Source organism: Myxine glutinosa, chromosome 10 (assembly GCF_964187855.1).
Source record: "Myxine glutinosa chromosome 10, kmMyxGlut1.1, whole genome shotgun sequence".
NCBI classification, from domain to species: domain Eukaryota; kingdom Metazoa; phylum Chordata; class Myxini; order Myxiniformes; family Myxinidae; genus Myxine; species Myxine glutinosa.
Window position 1 is genome coordinate 115904565 of NC_136270.1, and position 22972 is coordinate 115927536.

Consider the following 22972-nt stretch of genomic DNA (forward strand, 5'->3'; position numbering starts at 1 on the left):
AGCAATAATGTCAAATTTGGCTTCACTGTTCCAATACTTATGGATGGCACTGTGTGTGTGTGTGTGTGTGTGTGTGTGTGTGTGTGTGTGTGTGTGTGTGTATGTATATACTATATACAGTATATATATATATATATATATATATATATATATATATATATATATATATTGTCAAGTCCATAGCCAATGAAGACCAGCCTTGGACAGATAGCCGAACGTTGCTTTAACGCCGAGGCGTATTTCGAAACTTGGCGGGATTCTCTTTTCGGGTGCGCTGGAAAGGCCCGAAGCCTTATCTGATCGGACAGCCGCCACTGGATTTTATTACTCGACCGACAAAGGAGTAAACGAACATGACACAAAGTAGAATGCAACAAATAATGAATTTATTAAAATGAACATGAAGTAATAAAAATGAAAGGTGAGGTAAAAACGATTTCTTAATTGGAGATGTCTCTACTCAGATGCGAAAACACAGACAAGGGGAAAGATTAAAGAAAATAAAATAATTTTCCTTTTATCTCGGCTGACAGCTTGCTCAACGAGCTCGTGGAATAGACATCGGCAGTACGAGATGACACAAAGCGGCTCGCGCGGGAAGTGCTCCGTCAATGGCGCCGGTGCTGCAGGTCAGAAATGCCTGGTGAGAAGCAAACAGCCAAGACAGCCACCTTTGAGATTGGCCCTCCTCGTCCTGGTGTCGAACAGCATGGCCTTCAGCCCTCCACAAGCCCAGCAGGTGCTGAAATACTACCAGAGCTCCTTGGTGAGACCCACATGACCAGCTCATGAAGGTCAAGATGGTCCCCTTCTTGTTTGAGCAAAAACACAAGAGAACTCCGACTGAGAGACCCAATAGGCACGCTCTTCTTCCTCTTTCCCTCTCCTCCAAAGCGCATAACTCCACGACCCAGCCAACAAACAATGGCTAGCATCCTGTTCCAGCACACGAGCAAGCAGCAGCCAAGGGCCACCTGAGACAAAAAGTGACTGACCAGGGCGAAAGCCAGAACAAGAGAGAGAGCGAGGGAGAGGGAGGGAGGAGGAACTCACCCTCCCTTGTCCCTCACTGACGTCACTCCCCGACCAATCCTGATGTCCCATTACATCATCCCATGCCCGGTCTAGCTGTCCTTTGGGAATGTTTGGCTGGGCAGGGTTCCCTTGCAGGGAACTGTATATACAGTCATGTGAAAAAGTAAATACACCCCATGTAAAGTTTTGACTTTTTCAACATATTTCAACATACAGCTATTTGATCGTCATTTCAACAATATTGATAGATAAAGGTGATATAATATAACAAATATCATGAAACATTTACATTTTGTAGTCCATTGTATAATTTAAATAAACATAAATGCAAATTTCGCATGTGGAAAAAGTAAGTACATCCTTGGCTCTAATCGGTGGTATTGCCCCCTTTGGCAGAAACAACCTCAAGTAGGTGTTTCTTATAACTGTCTTCCAGTCTCTGACATCGACTGGGAGAAATTTTTGCCCACTCCTCCATGCAGAATTATTTCAGCTGTGCGATGTTTGAGGGGTTTCTTGCATGCACAGCTCGTTTCACATCCACCCATAACATCTCGATGGGATTTAGATCTGCGCTTTGACTTGGCCATTCCAGAACCCTCCATTTCTTTCTTTTCAGCCATTCCTTGGTGGATTTACTGGTATGTTTAGGGTCATTGTCATGTTGCAAGGTCCACCTACAGTTGAGCTTCAACTTCCCGACAGATGGCCTCACATTATCCTCAAGCACCCTCTGGTACAATGAAGAATTCATAGTGGATTCTATGATGGTGAGCTGCCCAGGCCTTGATGCAGCAAAGCTGCCCCAAACCATAATATTTCCACCACCATGCTTTACAGTTGGTATCAGGTTCTTGTGGTCAAATGCTGTCTTTGGTTTTAGCCAAACATGTCTTCTGATACTGTGACTAAATAGCTCTGCCTTTGACTAATCTGTCCAGAGCACATTGTTCCAGAAGTGCTGGTCTTTGCCTTGGTGTTCATTGGCAAACGTTAGTCTTGCCCTGATGTTCTTTCTGGAGAGCAAAGGTTTCCTCCTGGCACACCTCCCATGTAGATCAAATTTGTGCAGCCTCTTTCTAATGGTATAATCGTGCACTTTGACATCAACAGTGGCAAGAGCTACCTGTAGGTCCCGTGATGACATTCTAGGGTTCTTCGAGACTTCTTTCAGCATCTTGCAGTCTGCTCTCAGGCTGAACTTGCTGGGGCGGCCTGGCCTGAACAAGTTGGCAGTTGTTTGGAATCTTCTCCACTTGAAGATGATCTTCCAGACAGTCGAATGATTGATTTCAAATTGTTTGGAGATCTTTTTAAATCCCTTCCCAGACTCGTAGGCATCGATAACCTTCTTTCTGAAGGCCTCAGAGAGCTCTTTTGATCTTGGCAAGGTGACGCCACACATTTCAACAACAAAGAGCAAACCAAACGAAATGTCTGAGATTTAAATAAGACAGGTTCCTCCAAGATCCTCTCTCACGATGTTCTAATCATTTGCACCTGAGCTGGTGCACCTGATTCTAATTTTAGGTATTTGAAGTAGTGATAAATGTAGGGGCATACTTACTTTTTCCACATGCGAAATTTGCATTTATGTTTATTTAAATTATACAATGGACTACAAAATGTAAACGTTTCATGATATTTATTATATTATATCACCTTTATCTATCAATATTGTTGAAATGAAGATCAAATAGCTGTATGTTGAAATATGTTGAAAAAGTCAAAACTTTACATGGGGTGTTCTTACTTTTTCACGTGACTGTATATATATTTATTTATATATATATATATATATATATATATATATATATATATATATATATATATATATATATATATATATATATATATATATATATATATTAGTATACCATACATGTATGTTTGCATTAGAGTAATTCTGACAAAGTTCTCACCTGCAACAGCTGAACACCCAATGGTAACCCTGAGAAGAACCGCTCTCTCAGGGAATTTGAAAATTTTGAGGAACATGACGATAGTCGCTGCTGTCACTCCAAGACAAGCCATCACCATAAATACTCTGGAAACTGCAAAACAAGCCGGTGGTATCAACACATTCAATAAATAAACAGTTGTACAAATGATAGTTTTGTTGAAATCAGGCCAATGAGATGTTAGGTAGGTCTTTACCAGTACAAGCTCCTGTCCAGCACGGAAATGTTCGACAAACATATCTCGAGTCGAAAGGACACGTTTGCCAAAGACCGAGAGTCCCCTCTCGCTCCAACAGCCAGCTGGGTAGAGCCGTGCCAATGATGGTGAACAGGCAACCGAGGACCAGAAATGCCAACGTGATGCGACGGAGAGTCTCCGCAGACGGCATTGCTGCGACAAAATGGAAACCTCGATTTGCTCAAGATCCTCATTGGCATCCTTCTTATATTGAAGAGGTAACCGCAAGGTGTTGTGAAACAAGGTCCCACATACGAAGGGATATCGTAAGTGATGTGCCCATACTGCCTTCTTTTTCTTTTTTTGTGGCCGCTCCTGGATCCGTTTTCCATTGCTCCCAAGGAGGCACAATCTGGATCTGGAATGGTTCCACCTGCTTTCAAGGATACTTCGGTTTCCAAAATTGGGAAGCCTCAGGAATGACCAGGGAAGAGAAAACGTGGAGCAATATGACCCATTCAGGAAATGCAGGTGACTGACTTACTGAGACTCACTGAGGATGTGTGACCCTCAGATTCTGTGTCCGGTAGTCACGTGGGAGCACGCCAAAATTGGCGACAGGTTCTGTGCTGTGTGTCCCAAAGTTCCATTGTCTCATGATGAGGGAACTCAACTGACATCCCAGAGGTTTTGGGTTCCAATTTGGCTGGAGGCCACAGTTTGGTCTGATTAGTATGAAGCGTTTGTCTTCTAAGCTTGTGGAACCTGTGGGCATCTTAATATTATGACGTCACAATCGCATCACCGACGTTTGAATTTTCTGATTCTTTCTTGGGTCAGGCCTAACTGATCAAGTTGAGTTTTTGTTTGAAGACGTTATAATTATCATTCTATTGACGCTATACAGTATTTCGGTGAACAATATAGCTCCGAGGTGTTGTTACCTGTGAGCTTACCTGTGAGCTACCTAGTCTGGGTTGGATTACTGACCCGACTCGAAACTGCCATGCCGATGCTTCACAGGTTGCATGTCCAAGTACGCACCACATTACAATGGACATTAAGCCGGCTGTCCAATTTGATACCATTGAAGCCTTGTTGTCATTTATTAAGAATGACACCCGATAACCAAAACCGCAATTGAAGTGGTTACCAACCAAACCAAGTCTGGTATTCGCTTTAACGGTTAAGGTGACTGCTTTAAGATCTCAGGGTCTTCAGTTTGAGCCCCTGTCATTCCGTTTGAATTAACACTAGGTGGGTTGACTCAGCCTGCCATCTTTCCGAGGTCCGCAAAATGAGTACCAGCTTACTGGTCATAATGGGCATCAGCGGCACAGACGCACTTCCAGAAAATGATGCAACCAGCAGTCACACGCGAGTGGTGAGTTTACCTATATTGGTGAGTCCAGGGGACACGTCGTTCTATCTCCGGTCAGCCCCTCCCGGTCAGCTTTATTGATGGGACCCAATTACAACTAGATATCTGCGATCACAAAGCGAATGCCATGGTGTAATAGCTTACCCTTGGTAAGGACACCTCCTCCAGTTTACCGTTGGTGATCGCCCGCGACTTACCCCTGGCCCACGATCCAATGATGGCCATACTTCTTTCGGACCATCATATGGTCTTGACCTTCAACATTTAAGGAAATAGTGTAAATTCATAAAATGTGTCCCCATCTAAAATCTATCCAAAACTAGAACGACACTCCATGACGTAGACCGATATGCTTCCGCTCACATTATTACATCATTATACATACTTACACCAAATTTGACTTAAATCCATTCAGCTGTTCTCAAGTTATCACATTTTTACCTGACATGACCTCTGACCTTCAATCAGTTCATCTTTGCATCATAGATATTATACTTATACCAAGTTAGTTCAAAATCCCATCACTTGTTCACAAGTTGGCATGGCAACATAATTCTTTGACCACAAAATTACCATACCTGCACCAAGTTTGACTTAAATCCATTCAGCTGTTCTTAAGTTATCACATTTCTACCTGGCATGAGCGCTGACCTTTGATCTGGTGATGCCAAAATTCAATCAGTTCATCTTTGCATCATATATACTAGTGGGGTCACCCGTGGGAATCCAATGGGTATGGAGGTGTATCGTGCAGCCGTTTTTGCGATACCTGGGAACGGACGGACGGACAGACAGACGGACGGACGGACATTTGGTGAATTATAGTAAGATTATACTTATACCAAGTTAGTTCAAAATCCCATCACTTGTTCACAAGTTGGCATGGCAACATAATTTTTTGACCACAAAATTACCATACCTGCACCAAGTTTGACTAAAATCCATTCAGCTGTTCTCAAGTTATCGCGGAAACAAGGAAACTATCACAGGTGGACAGACGGACGGCTGGATGGACAACCCGAAATGATAATAATGCCTCCTGTGACTTCGTCGGCGAAGGCATAAAAACTTAACGTTATGAAAATGGAAGGAAAATGATTCAAGTTTTGATCAAAAGAGGTGTTTTTTGTTCATTGGGTCACAATCCGAAAAAGGTAGGTCAAGGACTCTAATTAAACATCAGGTGCACAACTTCAGTGCAGGAACACTATTATTATGTAACGTCTTAAAAGGCCAAGCGGTCTGTAAGATTGTTGAGCGAAGACCCAAAAAAACTTTTTTCTTTCCAGACCGACCTTTAACCTGGAAAGGTACGATGTAAATAAAATGTAAATGTGCATTGCTCTTGTCCATCAAAAGAGGGCAATTTCGTTTTGATCGGTCAAACCATAGTCTAGTTTTGGTGAAAAATGTTTAAATGTCTATAATTGGGTCATGACCTTAAATTAGGTCAAGGTCAAATTAACTTATGTCAACTCCGCAAAGCTCTTATTCCCATTATTGATGCAAAATTTAATTGCGAAAGTCCTAACCAGATCCGAGATACAGCTTGGACAATTGGAAGAAAAGAAAAAAGGAGGAAAACCTAAATGCTGGTTTCGTAAACCTAGGGGTGTAACACCTTGACCTTTAACCCAGAGGGGTATGATGTAAAATAATGGTAAATGCACCAAGGTCTAGTCGATCTCGTGAGTGCAATTTCGTTCTGGTCGGACGAACCTTAGTAGAGTTTCGGTTAAAAATGCAAATATGTCTCTAATTGGGTCAAGCCCTTAAAAAGTAGGTCAAGGTTAAATTAATTATTTCAACCCAGCATACCTCATGTTCACATTGTTGAGGCACAATTTCGTTCCGTAAGTCCCAGTCGGCCTTGAGATGAAGATCATCGTTTGTTTTCAACAAGGCCTGGAAGTCCGTCACGCTCCAGCGAGGGGAAGGGGGGCATTGGTACAGTTCGAGCGGAAATTGGGAATGCAGAAAAAAAACCCAAGTGGTGGTTTAGTACTCCGATCGGGTCTAAGGAACTTCGGGGTACCAATTAAAGATTGTGGATGCCAATAAATTGCTGAAAACAACACCTGAACCAACCACAAAGACAACCCAGTAGGCACACAGACATTGGATCCACGTTGAATGAACGTCAAGATTCGACGTGCACCCGAGGTTGCAAACGAGTTGGATTTGCAAATTGGATCAACGTCATTTTTCCAACGTCGAAACAACGTCGAATAAACGTTAATACAATGTCACACTTTCAAGAGCCAAGTTGCCAACGGTGAAACAACGTTGAATGACTGTCGGGTTTTGATGTAGGTATATTAATGTTGAGTCTCAGGTTGGGTTTTGGTTGTCCGACGTCGCGACCTCATTCCAACCGTTATTCGACGTTGAAACAACGTCGTGTGCCCGCTGGGAAACAACAGGAATAACTAATGAAACAAACTTTAATGTTTTCTTTGCTTTTTCATGAAATGTAACAATATTGTTGTTAACAATGGTAAAAACAAAAGCTCGTTGCAGACTGGGGTGTGGGGGGTGGGGGAAGAGCAGGTAGGGTGTGGGGTGAGGGTTGGGTGTGGGGGGGTGGGGTGTGGGGGGAGGTGGGGGTGGGGGGAGGTGGGGTGTGGAGGGGCAGGGTGGAGGTGGGGTGTGATGTGGTGGGGGGTGTGAAGTGGTGGGGGAAGAGGAGGTAGGGTGTGGGGGGGTGGGGTGTGGGGGGAGGTGGGGGTGGGGGGAGGTGGGGTGTGGGGGGGCAGGGTGGAGGTGGGGTGTGATGTGGTGGGGTGTGTGAAGTGGTGGGGGGTGTGAGGAGGGGGGGGGGAGGAAGTGGGGTGTGAGGGGGTGGGGGAAGAGGAGGTAGGGTGTGGGGGGGCGGGTGGAGGTGGGGTGTGGGGGGCAGTGTGGAGGTGGGGTGTGAGGGGGTGGGGGGAGGAGGTGGGGTGTGAAAGGGTGGGGGGTGTGAGGAGGTGGGGTGTGAGGGGTGGGGGAAGAGGAAGTAGGGTGTTGGGGAAGGGGTGGGTGTAGGGGGGGGTGGGGTGGAGGTGGGGTGTGGGGAGGTGGGGTGTGAAAGGGTGGGGGTGTGAGGAGGTGGGGGAGGGAGGAGGTGGGGTGTGAGGGGTGGGAGAAGAGGAGGTAGGGTGTGGGCGGGGGGGGGGGTTGGGGGAGGTGGAGGTGGGGTTTGAGGGGTGGGGGGGAGGAGGTGGGGTATGAAAGGGTGAAGGGTGTGAGGGGGTGGGGTGAGGAGGAGTGGGGTGTGAGGGGTGGGGGAAGAGGAGGTAGGGTGTGGAGGGGGTGGGGTGTGAGGGAGGTGGGGTGTGGGGGGCAGGGTGGAGGTGGGGTGTGAGGAGGTGGGGTGGAGGAGGTGGGGTGTGAAAGGGTGGGGGGTGTGTGGAGGTGGGGGAGGGAGGAGGTGGGGTGTGAGGGATGCGGGAAGAGGAGGTAGGGTGTGGGCGGGGGAGGGTTGGGGGGTGGAGGTGGGGTGTGGGGAGGCAGGGTGGAGGTGGGGTGGGGTTTGAGGGGGCGGGGGAGGAGGTGGGGTGTGAGGGGTGGGGGTGTGAGGGGGTGAAGGGGTGGGTGGAGGTGCGATGTGAGGGAGGGAGCACATTCTCCAGATCAAACATCCATCTCATGGTCAGTTGATCGAACAGGGCCGCATTAGGATGGATTCGGACTCGCACTCTCCTGGCTTTCCACTTTTATCAAACTACCAGCCACACCTGCACCAGCTAAAGTTAGGGTCATTCCAATGCTGGCGATCGAGAATCCGGCCCCAGATTTGAAAACGAGGTGCACCTTCTCGCAGTAGGTGATATATGCTGCGATGGCGCCAAGCGTCAGGATACCTGTAAAGTGTCAGGGGAAGAGACGAGAAATACGATATCATTAAAATACAAGTTTTTAGTTTTGCGTCATCACAACCAGATTTATCAAAACACAAAACAATAAAATCGCATCTGACAGATTCCGTTGCAAATTTAATCTATATTATAAAAGGTGGGGTGTGGGGTGTGGAGGTGGGGTGTGGGGGGCAGGGTGGAGGTGGGGTGTGAGGAGGTGGGGTGGAGGAGGTGGGGTGTGAAAGGGTGGGGGTGGGGGTGGGGAAAGGGTCCCGCGTGTGTCTGCCTGTCGAGTTATAATTTGAGAACGGATCACCGGATTTCGATAAATCCAACTACGGTGGATTCAGGTAACTGTCTGTGGTATGTCTTTCTGTGGTATGTCTTATGTGGTATGTAATGTCTGTGGTATGTCTTATGGATGCCTCCCATCCACTTTCTGAATAATCCTCTCCAAGAAGTTCTGTCACTCAAGTTCTGTCAGTTCTGTCACTATCTGCCATGATCTTTCCTGGGAAAACCACATTTCAAATCTGGCCTCCAAAGCCAGTCGCCGACTGGGCATCCTCCGTCGTGCGAAGTCCTTCATTGGCACACCTGAGCTCCTCACCACATACAAGGCTTTCATCCGCAGCTCAATGGAGTACTGCTCTCCCCTCTGGGCCGGTGCTCCTGCCTCACACCTAGCTCGTCTTCACGCTGTTGAAACCAAAGCGTTCAGAATCATTGGAATCTCCCGCGATGAAGCTAACTCCAAGGGCCTCTCACTCACTCACCGCAGGCAGGTTGGTGGTCTTTCCGTCTTCTACCGACTCCTCTCTGGCCTTGCCCCCCAGCTCTCTCTGGGCTCTGTCCCGCAAATATTCCTACAGGTCGCACAAGATCTGCCTGCAATCCTCTTATGGTTAAACTCCCAAAATCAAGACTCTCTGCTCACCTTCACTCCTTCATTCCTCTTTTCTCCCACCTCTGGAACAAACTCCCTCACTCTCTTCAATCCCACTCCTCCCTCCAGTTCTTTAAAACAGCTGTTCACCACCATCTCTTATCTTCCCCCATCCAAAACCTTGATCTTTTCTACCCCCGCTAATTTCACCCCAAATCCACTTTTTGAAATACCAACTTCTGTCCTGTAAGTCCTTGGTGTCCTTGTGTTTTATACTTCCCCCCCCCCCCCCTTCCCACGCCTCATCCCCCCAAGCCCTCTCCCTCCCACACTTCTCCCTGCTCTCAAATGTTATGTTTGTGTGCTTCCCCTTCTCTCCCCATCTTGTCTTCCGCTCCCTCTTTTTATATATTTTGTTTGTCTGGTTGATTTGTTTGTGAAATAAATGTTAGCTCTTTCACGAGCCTCGATTCAGTATACAACAACAAAAAAAACAAAAAAAAACAACTCCCGGGAGTATTTGTGATTTAAAAAAATAAAAACAAATGGGTACATGGACACAGGTGTCAAAACCACTGATCTCGATACTAACTGGATTGGAGGCTCGACGCCAAATCAACGCTAATCGGTCCATTCGCTGTGAAGTCACCGGAAGTAGATTCGTCGCCATATTGGTTCCCCCAGAAAATCTGCGTCCGTTCATTGTCTTTATCAAAAGACAATGCCTGCTATATTTTATAAAATAATTTAATCGAAATTTCGACAAAACATTCGATTCAAATTGACTTTAGACAGCAAGTTGTTGTGAGGAAAGATGCCGTCCTGTACAGCGTATGGATGTACGACGTACAAATTCAGTCAAGACCATCTGGAACTTTTCTTCGCAGCTGTACGTTCATGTGGAGGATTTAACAACAATCCCACGGCTCGTCAATTTCAGTCGACCGACATGCGCCTCCTAATGCGACATCACTTAAAAAATGGTACTGGAAACTGTTCCCTCTTAGATCATCACACTGACATTCTTCCAGTTCAGAACATTACACAATCGACAAGCAACATTGCACGCAAATATGACATCATCGACAGACAACCATCACAAGATGACCATGACTACACGCCATGACTACACGCATGTCAACGCCAAACTTCGAAACAGTTTCACAATACAAAGAGGCGGCTGTTAGCTACATCGCTGGCTATGTAGTTCGCATGATGAAGCAGAGAATCGACTGCATGTCTTGTGCGTTAGCGCTTACTACTTCAGATGGTAGTTGCCATAATTTCTTGAGGATGTAAGACCACGGGGGCCTCGAGAAAGCATCATCAAGCGTCATTGCCACAGAGAAATGTTTTCAACGACTACTGAAGACGACAAATGGGAATGTTCCTCAAGGATCGGGAATTTCAGGTGCAGTATCCATGGCTGTTATGAGCAATACTGTTCATATGGACTTATTTCCTGAACTGCACTCACACCAGTTTGAAACTGCAGTGGAAGATAATCATATTCACAACCTCGTGAAGATAGCAGCTTCTTGTTATTGTCGAATCAAACTCTTTCATCTTGGGAAAAAGGAGACGGAAGCCATCACCGGAGAGAAAGTCAGGAAGCAGATGTCCAAACTGATTTTGTTCAAGCACCAGTGAGATTATAGAACACACATGATATAGTGTACACATGTTGCTATTTTATATTCTGTAATTATATTTGTCATAATTTGGCAATATCCTGACATGTCTTGGAGGAGAAAAACAAAAATATTTACTATGACCATCATGTTTCTCTGCCCAGAAGTATTAGTACCCGACTGCAAAGCCGCAATGAGCCGGCGAAGCCAAAGCCTCTTGCCACTATTTTACCCATCACTCTGGCATCAGTAGGTTAGGTAGTTGGTAGTAGGTAGGTGTAGTAGGTACCGTACCTAGTTCAAAATGACACCATTTGCATTCTGGATGAGATTAAAATTTATAAAAATTGCTTCTTGATTAATTCGGTGAATTCCGTGTCAGCTTCGGATATTTCCGGCCGTGAAAAACTATCCCCGACGGCCGCGATATTTCTAAAAAATAATTCTTCGTCAATTTTACAATATTTGACGCCGTTTTCAGCGTCCGAAACGCGGTAATAAGCTTTTTTGAAATATTTTTTCAAATGCTCGAATCTCATTGGTTCCGGTGTTTGGTGACGATTATCGTTGAAGATAACCAGGGCCCGGGGAACGAGGTTGGTCTTAAAGTATTTTAATTACAAATTAGAGGTGCCTAAGATTGTGAATCAAAAAAAGACGGGTGAAACAAACTCCTATTGAACTTTTTCGCAATTTTTTTATGCAGACTTCCGCATCTGGAAGATGGCGGTGGCGAGACCGGTCGAGGCCCACCTTGGCCGGGCCGGGCCCATTTCGCAATTAAAGGCTGAGCTGAATTATAGTAGTCAATCTTCTGGGGCCGCGGGTAAAAGCTGAATTATAGTAGTAATTTCATTCAAAAAGAACCAAAAATGTCGGGACAGGCCCCTGGAAGGTTATAGTCCCGGTGGCGAGGCCGGTCGAGGCCGCATCGGCCGGCTGGGCCCATTTCGCAATTAAAAGCTGAGCTGAATTATCGTACGTAGTCAATCTTCTACGGCCACGAGTAAAAGCTGAATTATAGTAGTAATTTCTTTCAAAAAGAACCAAAAATGTCGGGATGGGCTCTGGGAAGGTCATAGTCTAGGTTGTGAGGCCGGTCGAGGCCGCATCGGCTGGGCTGGGCCCATTTCGTAATTAAAAGCTGAGCTGAATTATAGTCGTCAATCTTCTACGGCCGCGAGTAAAAGCTGAATTATTGTAGTAATTTCTTTCAAAAAGAACCAAAAATGTCGGGATGGGCTCTGGGAAGGTCATAGTCTAAGTTGTGAGGCCGGTCGAGGCCGCATCGGCTGGGCTGGGCCCATTTCGCAATTAAAAGCTGAGCTGAATTATAGTCGTCAATCTTCTACGGCCGCGAGTAAAAGCTGAATTATAGTAGTAATAATTTCATTCAAAAAGAACCAAAAATGTCGGGACGGGCCCCAGGAAGGTTATAGGCTAGGTGGCGAGGCCGGTCGAGGCCGCCTCGGCCGGGCTGGGCCCATTTCGCAATTAAAAGCTGAGCTGAATTATAGTCGTCAATCTTCTTAGTCGTCAATAAAGCAAGTAAAAGCTGAATTATAGTAGTAAATTCATTCAAAAAGAACCCGGGCAACGCCGGGTGCTTTCAGCTAGTACCATATAAATAAAACACAATGTGTTTGTGTATTTGTGTGATGTCTTTCCCCCTTCATAAGGGCAGGTTTTAAAGGCTTTGAGTAGCGCTTTAGGAGGGATTTGAGTGGGGTTTTAATGAGCAATCTTTGTCCACGACTTTGTGTCCATCTATCTATAATTCCACTAATCTCTGTGTGTTTGTTTGTACGTTTGTACGTTTGTTTGTCTGTGACCGCTGTTTCTCGACAACCACGGGTCCGATATACTTTAAACTTGCCAGGTATATTGCTGGGGACCCGAGGATGTGCCTTTTCAAGGTTTCATATTAATCGGACAATTACTTACCGAGCTATGTCCAAAAAACGATTCAACCAATCAGAGAGCAGCGAGCTATCGCGTGTGCCGAACGTGGCGAACACACTCTGCCTCGGATGGCACATTTGAGAGCGTATTCATTTATTTCCCGTCGGCAAACTATGTTGGCGCTATGTTGGCGTTAAACGATGTTTTAAAACTAATTAAAACCCCGGGGGGATTGTCACTGTACTCGCAAGCCGTTCGCCGTTCGCTTTGGCGTTGCGAATGGACCAAAACATTTCATGCACCAAACCATTTCATGTAAAGCGTTCGCCGTTCGCTTTGGCGTTGCGAATGCACCAAAACATTTCATGGACCAAACCATTTCATGTAAATAGAGGGGGGGATATAATTTTAGATATAGATATAGTACGGGCATGCCCTAGTCTGTTAAAAGATGTAAAAGCCTCCGAATAACCCAAAATACCCCAAGTACCCAGAAGACCCAAAAGACACAAACAACCCTGAGGACTGAGGACGCAAGTGACCCAGATGACTTAAACGACCCTGAGGATCCAAAAGACCCCATGGACCTAGAAGACCCCAAGGACCCAGAAGATCCTAAGGGTCCAAAAGACCCAACCGTCCATGCAGATTCAAACGACCCCACCAATCAAAAAGACCCCAAATACCCAAAAGACCCCAAGGACCGTTTGAGACCCAAAAGACACCAAAGAGCCAAAAGACCCCGATGATCGTTAAAGACCCTGAGGACCCAGTGGACCCAAAATACGACCCTTCAATACCCCAAATACCCTGAGGACCGGAAAGACCTGAGGACCCCAAAGACTCAGAGGACCTAAAAGACCCCAAGGAACCAGCACAAACCTGATGAGTCAATCTGTTCCGGGTAGGCATTTGATCTCTCGCTACCTTGCCTGGTGGACCGATCGAGCCAACCAAGGTTTATGCTATTTAAACACCGCTTTGCCAGACCAATTGGGCCAAATGAGCCAGAGGAGGCTGGTACTGCCGACCGGGGGTGCGATGATAATTGCCATGACCAATTAGCCTTGAATTAGTAATTACTTGACCACCTCAAGAGAACCACGACAATCAGAATTCATCCCGGGACCAGGTATATTTAATCAGAGCAAATGCCATAGTGGAGGAAAACAAGGAAACGATGCACAAAAATAAATGATGTGACGCAGCAAACAATAAAATAACCCCTAACCCCTACCCGATACACGCCCACAATGCCAATGAACAAGTGGGAGATTCTTAATTATTCATGCTTGAGAGCCCCACAGACACACCAAAAGGAGATAGACATAGGGAAATTCACAACACAATGAAGATTGTCGGGCCAAACCCGAGGAAAAGCCTGGCAAAATGTCCCAGTCCCAGCAAGGGCTGGAGGATCATCCCGTGCAACTGGAAGAGGAGAAAGAGGAAGATGCGGCTTGTTTGTTGAGGTGTGTTGCCGCTGTTTCTCCTGTGGGTTTTGACACCGAGCAGGGCCTGAGACAAGGTAAAACCCCTCTTCTTTTTCCCAGCTCACTTGCTTTTTATCAACTCGGGCACGTACCTCTTCGATAAAGCATATCACACCTCCGCTATCACTCTACATTGGTTGTTAATTAGCCTGGTGGACTGTAACGACAACACCACAAACTCTCTGAGGTAAATCAACCACCATCGATGGTGCTTGTTCATTCTCTTGCCAACACTCGCTCTGCAAGGCCAAGCGAACAATTTCAAGAAGAATATTTTGAACTGCTTTCACACAAAAGAGAATATAAAACATGGGCTCGCAGGGATTAGGTTTCTTCTCTATAATAGTGTGTGTGTGTGTGTGTGTGTGTGTGTGTGTGTCTCCCCCATAACTCTAAACCCATTAAACCTAGCGGCCCAAAACTTTGCATACATCTTAAGGGGATTGCATAAATGAAAACTGGGTGTTTGGGTAAATGCAAACACCTCTTTTGAAGATAATTAACAGGGTGATCATCGTGAAAAAACAAAAACAGGCTTACCCTTGGTAAGCCTGTTTTCCCCTCGCTGGGGTCTTAAGCCGCCATTTTCTTTCAACCTGCTCAAAAATGCCTTGCCTCGAAACCATGATGTACTCTCATGGGCTTATATGTATATCATTGAAATCTGTCTTCGGATTTGAGGATCTGACCATGTGGAATAATTACAGTGCCTTCAGAAAGTATTCACACCCCTTGACTTTTTCACATTTTGTTGTGTTACTGGCTGAATTTAAAATGGATTAAATCGAGATTTTTTTTACTAATGAACTACACATAATACTCCATAATATCAAGGTGGAGTTTTGTTTTAGAAATGTTTACAAAATAATAAAAAAGTAAATACAGAAATATCTAATTTCCATAAGTATTCAATCCCCTGAGTCAATACATCGTAGAAGCGCCTTTGGTAGGGATTACAGCTTCTTCGTCTTCTCTGGGTATGTCTGTATAAGCTTTGCACATCTGGATTTGGGGAATTTCTCCCATTCTTTCTTGCAGATTTGCTCAATCTCTGTCAAGTTGGATGAGGAGCGTCGATGAACAGCAATCTTCAAGTCTTTCCACAGATTCTTAATGTGATTCAAGTCTGGGATTTAGCTGGGCCACTCAAGGACTTTAATGTTCTTGTTCTGAAGCTATTCCTATGTGTGTGTGTGTGTGTGTGTGTGTGGTGTGTGGTGTGTGGTGTGTGGTGTGTGTGTGTGTGGTGTGTGTGTGTGTGTGTGTGTGTGTGTGTGTGTCCGGGCCGTAACTTTTTCGAAGACCCAATTTTTCCGAAGACAGGATCCGGCTAGAGTCCCTGTATAAAGAGAGTTGCACCATGCGCTGACCCGAGATTTCTGGTCACGTGATTTCGTGGCGACATTTTGTGTCTAACTTCACCGTGCGTGAACGTCAGCTTGGTACGGGAATGTTGTTTATTGCCAAACAAAATGACTGGTTGTTCTGCTTTTGGTTGTTCAAACCAATCTGGGAAATATAAGATGTATAGATTTCCAAGTGATAACGTCAGAAGACAAATTTGGGAAGCGAAAGTCAGACGAAAGAGCTGGAAAGCGATCGACTCCTCGAGACTCTGCCAGGTAGGCCCACGCCGCTTGATGATCGATGTTCAAAAGCAATTCTATCTGCTCGGTTTTTTTTTGGTTGTCTGTCCGTTGAAACCCCTTTTAAAGGGAAGTGATTTGTGTTTGTTTATAATCTTCAAGGAGCTGACCAAAAATGCATTTCCGTGGGAAGAACCCTGCTCAATTTTTTTCGGGTAGTCCTAGCGGACCGCATATTGTCATTGATTGATGAAATGTCCCGGTACAGTGACATTGCCTGGTCTGCGGTTGGGTAGTCTGCGGGCAATGTCACTGTACTTTTTCAGAGGGAATTAATTTTCCATTAATTAATTAATTAATTAATTAACAGCTTGTTAAATCATTACAATGGAAATTGAATATAAATGTCGATAAAACTAAAGTTGTACACTATAGAAATATGGCAATACCACGTACAGAATTTGTTTTAAGTGTGTTAGACTATATGTCGGCTGGAAGTCCTACACCGGAATTGCTCTCGGCACCCTTAAAAAATATTGGATATGCCCACACTCCTTTCTAAAAGTTATTAAAATTCAGAGAACGACAGCATTGGTTTGTCTTACTTATAATGTTAGCTCTTATATGCAGTGTTGACTTGTAATATGCATTGCCATACCACTTTTAATATCACCACACAGCTCTTTTTCATGGCAATAGCTGAGTTTTTGACAAAACAAATATCACCTGTATGTAATAATAAGACTAAATATGTGTAGTAAATTTTTTTTTAGCAGGTTTAGAATATATCACCCCATATCGCGAATGTACATGTATATCTAATCCGACACACTTAGACACAAAATGGCGTCCAAATTTGAGTTGACACAACTCTCTATATACAGGGACTCTAGATCCGGCTACATTTGAGTTTTGTCATAAAATTTTCAACAAAGCTTTACTATGACAACATGGAGAAGACAAATTAATAATTTTGTCAAAAGTTCAAAGGTCAGCATCACAACAATTAGTCAATTTTCATTAGATTGACCTGAAAATTTTAAGAATTTGCATATCGGTCACTGAATTGGTTCACCAATCAAGAGCTGGAAGCTGATGGTTTTTTTTTTTTAGATCAAAAGATCTAAGGTCAAGGTTACGTAAAATGGCCACTTTTCACCTGATTGACCTGAATTTTTAAGAATTTGCATACCGGGTCACTAAATTGGTTCACCAATCAAGAGCTAGAAGCTGATTGTTTTTTTTTTTAGATCAAAAGATGAAAAGTCAAGGTTGCATTAAATCATAAATTTTCATCCAGTTGACTTGAAATTTTAAGAATCTGCATTTTGGGTCACATAATTGGGTCACCAATCAAAATCTAGAAGATGATTATTTTTTTAGATGGTCAGACTGCATAAAATTATCAATTTTCATTCTGTATTTTTAAAAACTGTTTTCATTGCTTTTTAGCATAGGGAAGTAGAAGAAGAATACGACTATATACAATCGGACTAGAACGGCATTTGCATTTTCAGATGCTTTCTAGTTTTTATGGCATAGCCCATCTAGAACAGTGTTTGCCTGTTCATATGTATGTATATATATATGTATATATATATATATATATATATAATATATATATTAAGGTGGTCCAAAAATTTGAAGATTGGAGGTGCATTTCTCCACAAGCCTGCCCCTATTCCTATTGAAGAAAGTAGTTTGTGGTGAAAATTTGAGCTTGATTGGACAATATTTAGAGGTTGCTCAAAATGTTGACAAATTTTAATGAATAATAAGATACAGAATTTTTAGCATCACACATCAATTCATAGATAATTATCTATTTTCAATTACTCAAATTATTTATTATTGTTGGCTTGCACTTGTCTTCAATGGTATGACCAAGAGATTGTGCAAAAGCACTGGCCACAAACACAGCACGCCGATCTGAGAGATTTACTCTGTCCAGAGTTGCCACTATTGCTGGAGTGATCACCTTGATGGGAGCCCTTTTTCGCCTGTTTGGCAGAAGATGGACTTTGGAGTTTGAATGCATTGTCCCCTGAATCAGAGCTTTTAATCTCAGACTCATCATCATCATCAACCACAGCCGATGTTGATGGAACAGATTACATTGCTGTTAGAGTCTCAGCAGCATGTTTCTTCTTTCTTTTATCTTCATTATCAAACCTGATACGCTTTCTGTTCTCCTTCACTGCCAGAGTGTTGTCCACAGATCCCATACGTGAACTTGAGGGATCCTCACGCTGCATGATAAGGAATGCTTTGCCTTCTTCATTCGTCATTTTCTCAAGCGCATCATTTGGTGAGATATCGAAGAAGGATTGAAGATCATCTTTGAACATCTGCTCCTTCACTCTATAGTTTTCGAATGTCTTGGTTCTATTTTTCTTTACCAGTTTGTAGGCCTCATACAACTTCAAAAGTTGGCGCTCACAGGAATCTCCTCTCTGCACTGGAATTCGTGCTTTCTCCCAGTATGCACACACAGCTTGTACACTAAGTTTGGCACTTTCACGAACTGTATGGTGTTCTTGTATGTGATGGTACACCATTTTCTGCAATGTGTGTCCTTTGGTTGGTAGTCCCCCACATATTAATTCATTTTCAGACTTGCCCAGCAACCAAACTGTGGAAGAGCTGCGAGTTTCTGCCCTCTCTGAAAAAAACAGGATAAATTAAAAATGTTATTTTTTGAGCAACCTCTAAATAAGTTCCAATTGACCTCATATTTGGTTCCTACGATCTTCATAAACATAGGAACAAGGACAGCTATGTGGAGCATGGCTTTGTAATAGTATTAAATATTACTTATATCTGTGGACCACCCTAATGTATATATGTATGTATATATGTATGTATGTATGTATGTATGTATGTTTGTGTGTATGTATGTATGTTTGTGTGTATGTATGTATGTTTGTGTGTATGTATGTATGTCCCTCACAAACATACACCAATCAGACCTGAGGATCTGGTTACATAACAGAGGTGCTGAGATTACGTCTGTGATGTCATTACGGCGTACGTCGGCTGACTCCACACACCGCCATTCTGATTTATATGCTATTCAGGACGAACATATCGTCGAACCTGTCATATATCACAACCGCTATGCTCTACCTTTACATTTTTATTACCGCCGTCACCAAAGGTGGATGGAGGTTATGTTTTCACCCCTGTCTGTCCGTTTGTGAACAAGATATCTCAAAAGATTTTGGACAGATTCGGACAAAATTTGGCAGAGATGTAACGTATGTGACAAGGATGAAATGATTAGATTTTGGTGAAGATCCGGATTCGGATCCGGCTGGTAGAATTATTTAAGTTATTCTTCACAATTGGGAGATGCGGCCAAAAACGATACATAGCAGGATATCTCAAAAAGTTGTGGACGGATTTGAATGAAACTTTTTTGGACAGGTTGGGTGTTTGACAAGGAAGAATCGTTTCAATTTTGGTGAAGATCCGGATCCGGCTAGTAGAATTTTTAAGTGATTCTTCACCTTTAACTGATATGGCCAACCAGGCGGAGGTATGCTCCCTACTGAGTTCCGTTCCAGTTCAAGGTGAAACACAAACAAACCGATTGTTAAAATGCCCATCAAATATCAAAAGCATCGGCGTTACGGGTCTTCCAACCTTCGAACGACATAGTACATATGTTCACATTCCTTCCGGGTTCGGTTGCGAGAGTACGCTGGCGTTGCATATTCGCCGCTTCTCCGACTGGATGGATGTACAGGGTCTGCTTCTACTTTTCTGACCTGACATCTCACACCTGTCCTGCCTTTTCACACCCGCACGTGCCGCGTGTTCTCCGGCTGGATAACGGAATCTGCTTTTGATGGTACGGAATACGGAATCGAAAGGCCCGCTCCCGTTGTTTGTGGCCGTGGCCTTGTTTGCCGGTGGCCGTGTGGTCTTGGTGGCCTTGTGGCCTTGTTTGCCGCTGTGGTCTTGATTAGCGGCTGCAGTCGTTTGCCGCTGCGTTTGCCGCTGCGTTTGCCGCTGCGTGTGCCGCTTTGCCTCCTCGACCTTGGCCTCGTACTCGTCCCTTCGCTCCTGCCTGGCATGGCTCTGAAGTACTCCGCCGCAAGGCTCCTTCTGCTCAATACCCGCTCCACCCCATCATGCATCTCTGCCATCAAATCAAATGGACTCCTCCGACGACCCAGGTACATTCACCGTGGCTCCGGTCGCAAGTTTGTTTATTTGCAATCAGGTCACTCCATCCCCGTCCTCTGGTCGGCTCAGCGCACTCTCACTCTTCGTCCCAGCGCACCTGGTCACAGCAACCCACACGATCGCACCTCCTGCCTACGAACCCTGGCTAAATCACCTGAATTCATCCCTGCTGTTCAAAACAACATCAAGCTCACCCTGTTCAACACCCGGTCCCTCAACAATAAATGCCTCATCCTGAACGAATACATCCTGGATAACAAACTGGACTTTCTCTGTCTCACCGAAACCTGGCAACAACCTCTGGACTACTACACACTCAACCTCACCACACCCAATGGATATTCCTACGTCAATAAACCACGCTTGGAGGGCCGAGGTGGTGGAATTGCCGTTATCCACCGTCAAGACATCAAGACCAACCTCATCTCCATCTCATCTGCTCCATCATTTGAACACCTGGCTTTAAAACTCTCTGGTCACACGCAGTCAGTCATGGCTGTCGTCTACCGCCCTCCCAAACCACACCCATCATTCCTGTCTGACTTCTCCTACTTTCTGACCCAGCTATGTTCCCTCTCCCCCTCAATCCTCCTCCTTGGTGATTTCAATATCCACATGGACTCCACTGACTCCACAATAACCACTGACTTCACTGATTTACTCACCTGCTTTAACCTCACTCAACATGTCGACTTTCCTACCCATATCCGTGGTCACATTTTGGACCTTGTCTGCTCCACTGGATTAAATTTGCACCATCTCTATGGCTCCGACCTCACCCTCTCTGACCACTTAGCCATCACTCTGACCATCAACATCCCCGCCCCAACACCAAGGCATTATCGCACAATCAACTTCCGTAAGCTAAACGCTCTTTCACCTACCTCATTCTCATCCACCCTCTCTGAAAAAATGTCCACTTCTCCCTTCATTGACCTCCACACCCCTTCCGACCTCACTGACTACTACAACCACACTCTCTCCTCCTGCCTTGACCAGCTTGCGCCTGTAAAAACCAAAACAGTTTCTTTCACCCATTCTGCTCCCTGGTTTACCCCTGAACTCCACCTGATGAAAACTCGTGCTCGCCAACTTGAAAGACTCCGCAATAAAACGGGTCTCACAGTTCACTCCCAAGCCTACAAGGACCACATACAACACTACAAAGATGCCCTCTCCCGCGCCCGCTCTGCCTACTACTCTCAAATTATCCACTCTGGCTCCGGAAACCCAAAAGCACTCTTCTCGACAATAAACAAACTCCTCCGCCCCCTGAACACCACCACCCAGTCATTCACAGTAGACAACTGCATCTCCTTCCTCTCTTTCTTCCAACGCAAAATTGACAACATCTACAACAGCTTGACCACCGCCGCACCCGCTCCCCCTCCAACCACCTGCCCCCCCTTGTCCTGCCATCCCCTGTCTCGGTTCTCCCCAATCTCTCCTACTGACCTCTCTGAACTCCTCATAGGAATGAAAACTGCCACCTGCACTCTTGACCCCATCCCCTCCAGCTTTGTCAAAGCCTCCCTCCCTGCTCTCTCTCCACTTATCATTGCAACAATAAACTCCTCCCTGTCTACAGGCATCGTCCCACCTTCCCTCAAAATTGCTGCTGTTACCCCCATTCTAAAAAAACCTGGTCTAAACCCTGACACCCTAAACAACTTCAGACCCATCTCCAACCTACCCTTTCTGTCAAAAGTTTTGGAACGCGCTGTAGCCACTCAACTCAAACATCATCTCTCTGCCAATAACCTGTATGAAACATTCCAATCCGGATTCCGCTCCAACCACAGTACTGAAACTGCTCTCCTCAAAATCACCAACGACCTTCTCCTCTCCTCTGACGCTGGCAACCTCAACATTCTCGTCCTCCTCGACCTCAGCGCTGCCTTTGACACCATCGATCACACTATCCTCCTCACCCGACTTGAATCCACCTTTAACGTTACCGGCACTGCCCTCTCTTGGATTAAATCATACCTCTCTGACAGATGCCAGTTCATCTCCATCAATAACTGCAAAGCCCCCACTGCTCCCCTCCCCCAAGGTGTCCCCCAAGGTTCAGTTCTTGGCCCCCTCCTCTTCATCCTTTACCTGTCCCCGCTCGGTCACTTAATCCGCCGTCATGGTCTCCAATTCCACTGCTTCGCCGATGACATCCAGCTTTTCATCTCCACCAAGTCCGTCTCCACCGACACCCACTCTATCCTGACAAACTGCATCACTGAAATAAAATCCTGGCTTCAAATCAACTTCCTCAAGCTTAACTGTGATAAATCTGAAATAATCATCATTGGCCCAAAAACGCTCACAAAATCCACCCATAACTTTGCCCTCAACATCGACGGTATCCCAGTATCCACCTCCCCTCACATCCGGAATCTTGGCGTCATCTTTGACCAAACCCTTTCCTTCGACAAATACACTAAACAGATCACAAAGTCAGCCTTCTTTCACCTGAAAAACATTGCCCGTCTCCGCTCATCCCTCTCCTCCACGGCTGCAGAAACCCTCATCCACGCCTTCATCACCTCCCGTCTGGACTACTGCAATAGCCTCCTCTATGGTTCACCCTCAAAAATCACCAATAAACTCCAATACATTCAGAACTCCGCTGCCCGTCTACTCACTCATTCCCGGACCCGTGACCACATCACCCCCGTCCTTTACAAGCTTCACTGGCTCCCCATCCCCCAGAGAATCCAGTACAAAATCCTCCTCTTGACATACAAAGCCCTCCATAACCTGGCCCCATCCTACCTGACTGACCTCCTCTCCAGACACACTCCCACCCGCAACCTCCGCTCTGCTGGTACCAACCTCCTGACCCCCTCCATCCGGACCAAATTCAGATCCTGGGGGGACAGGGCCTTCTCCATCGCT

The 22972-nt window shown here is 45.2% G+C and overlaps 1 protein-coding gene across 3 annotated transcripts in view; it reads right to left on the bottom strand.

Annotated features, from left to right (window-relative positions):
• The window catches only part of LOC144894084 (uncharacterized), a 31298-nt gene that overhangs the window by 7020 nt on the left and 1306 nt on the right, over window positions 1-22972 (bottom strand). Inside the window, exons 1-2 of one of the 3 annotated variants that reach the window (XM_078786024.1) lie at window positions 3193-4535; window positions 2958-3089 (exon numbers count right to left, since the gene is read on the bottom strand). In XM_078786024.1, coding sequence (XP_078642150.1) covers window positions 2958-3089; window positions 3193-3385 — 325 coding nt within the window. In that variant the 5' untranslated portion in view covers window positions 3386-4535. Of the gene's footprint in view, window positions 1-2957; window positions 3090-3192; window positions 4536-8078; window positions 8398-22972 lie in introns of those variants that run through there. The other 2 variants (XM_078786025.1, XM_078786023.1) reach the window with 2 other exon arrangements.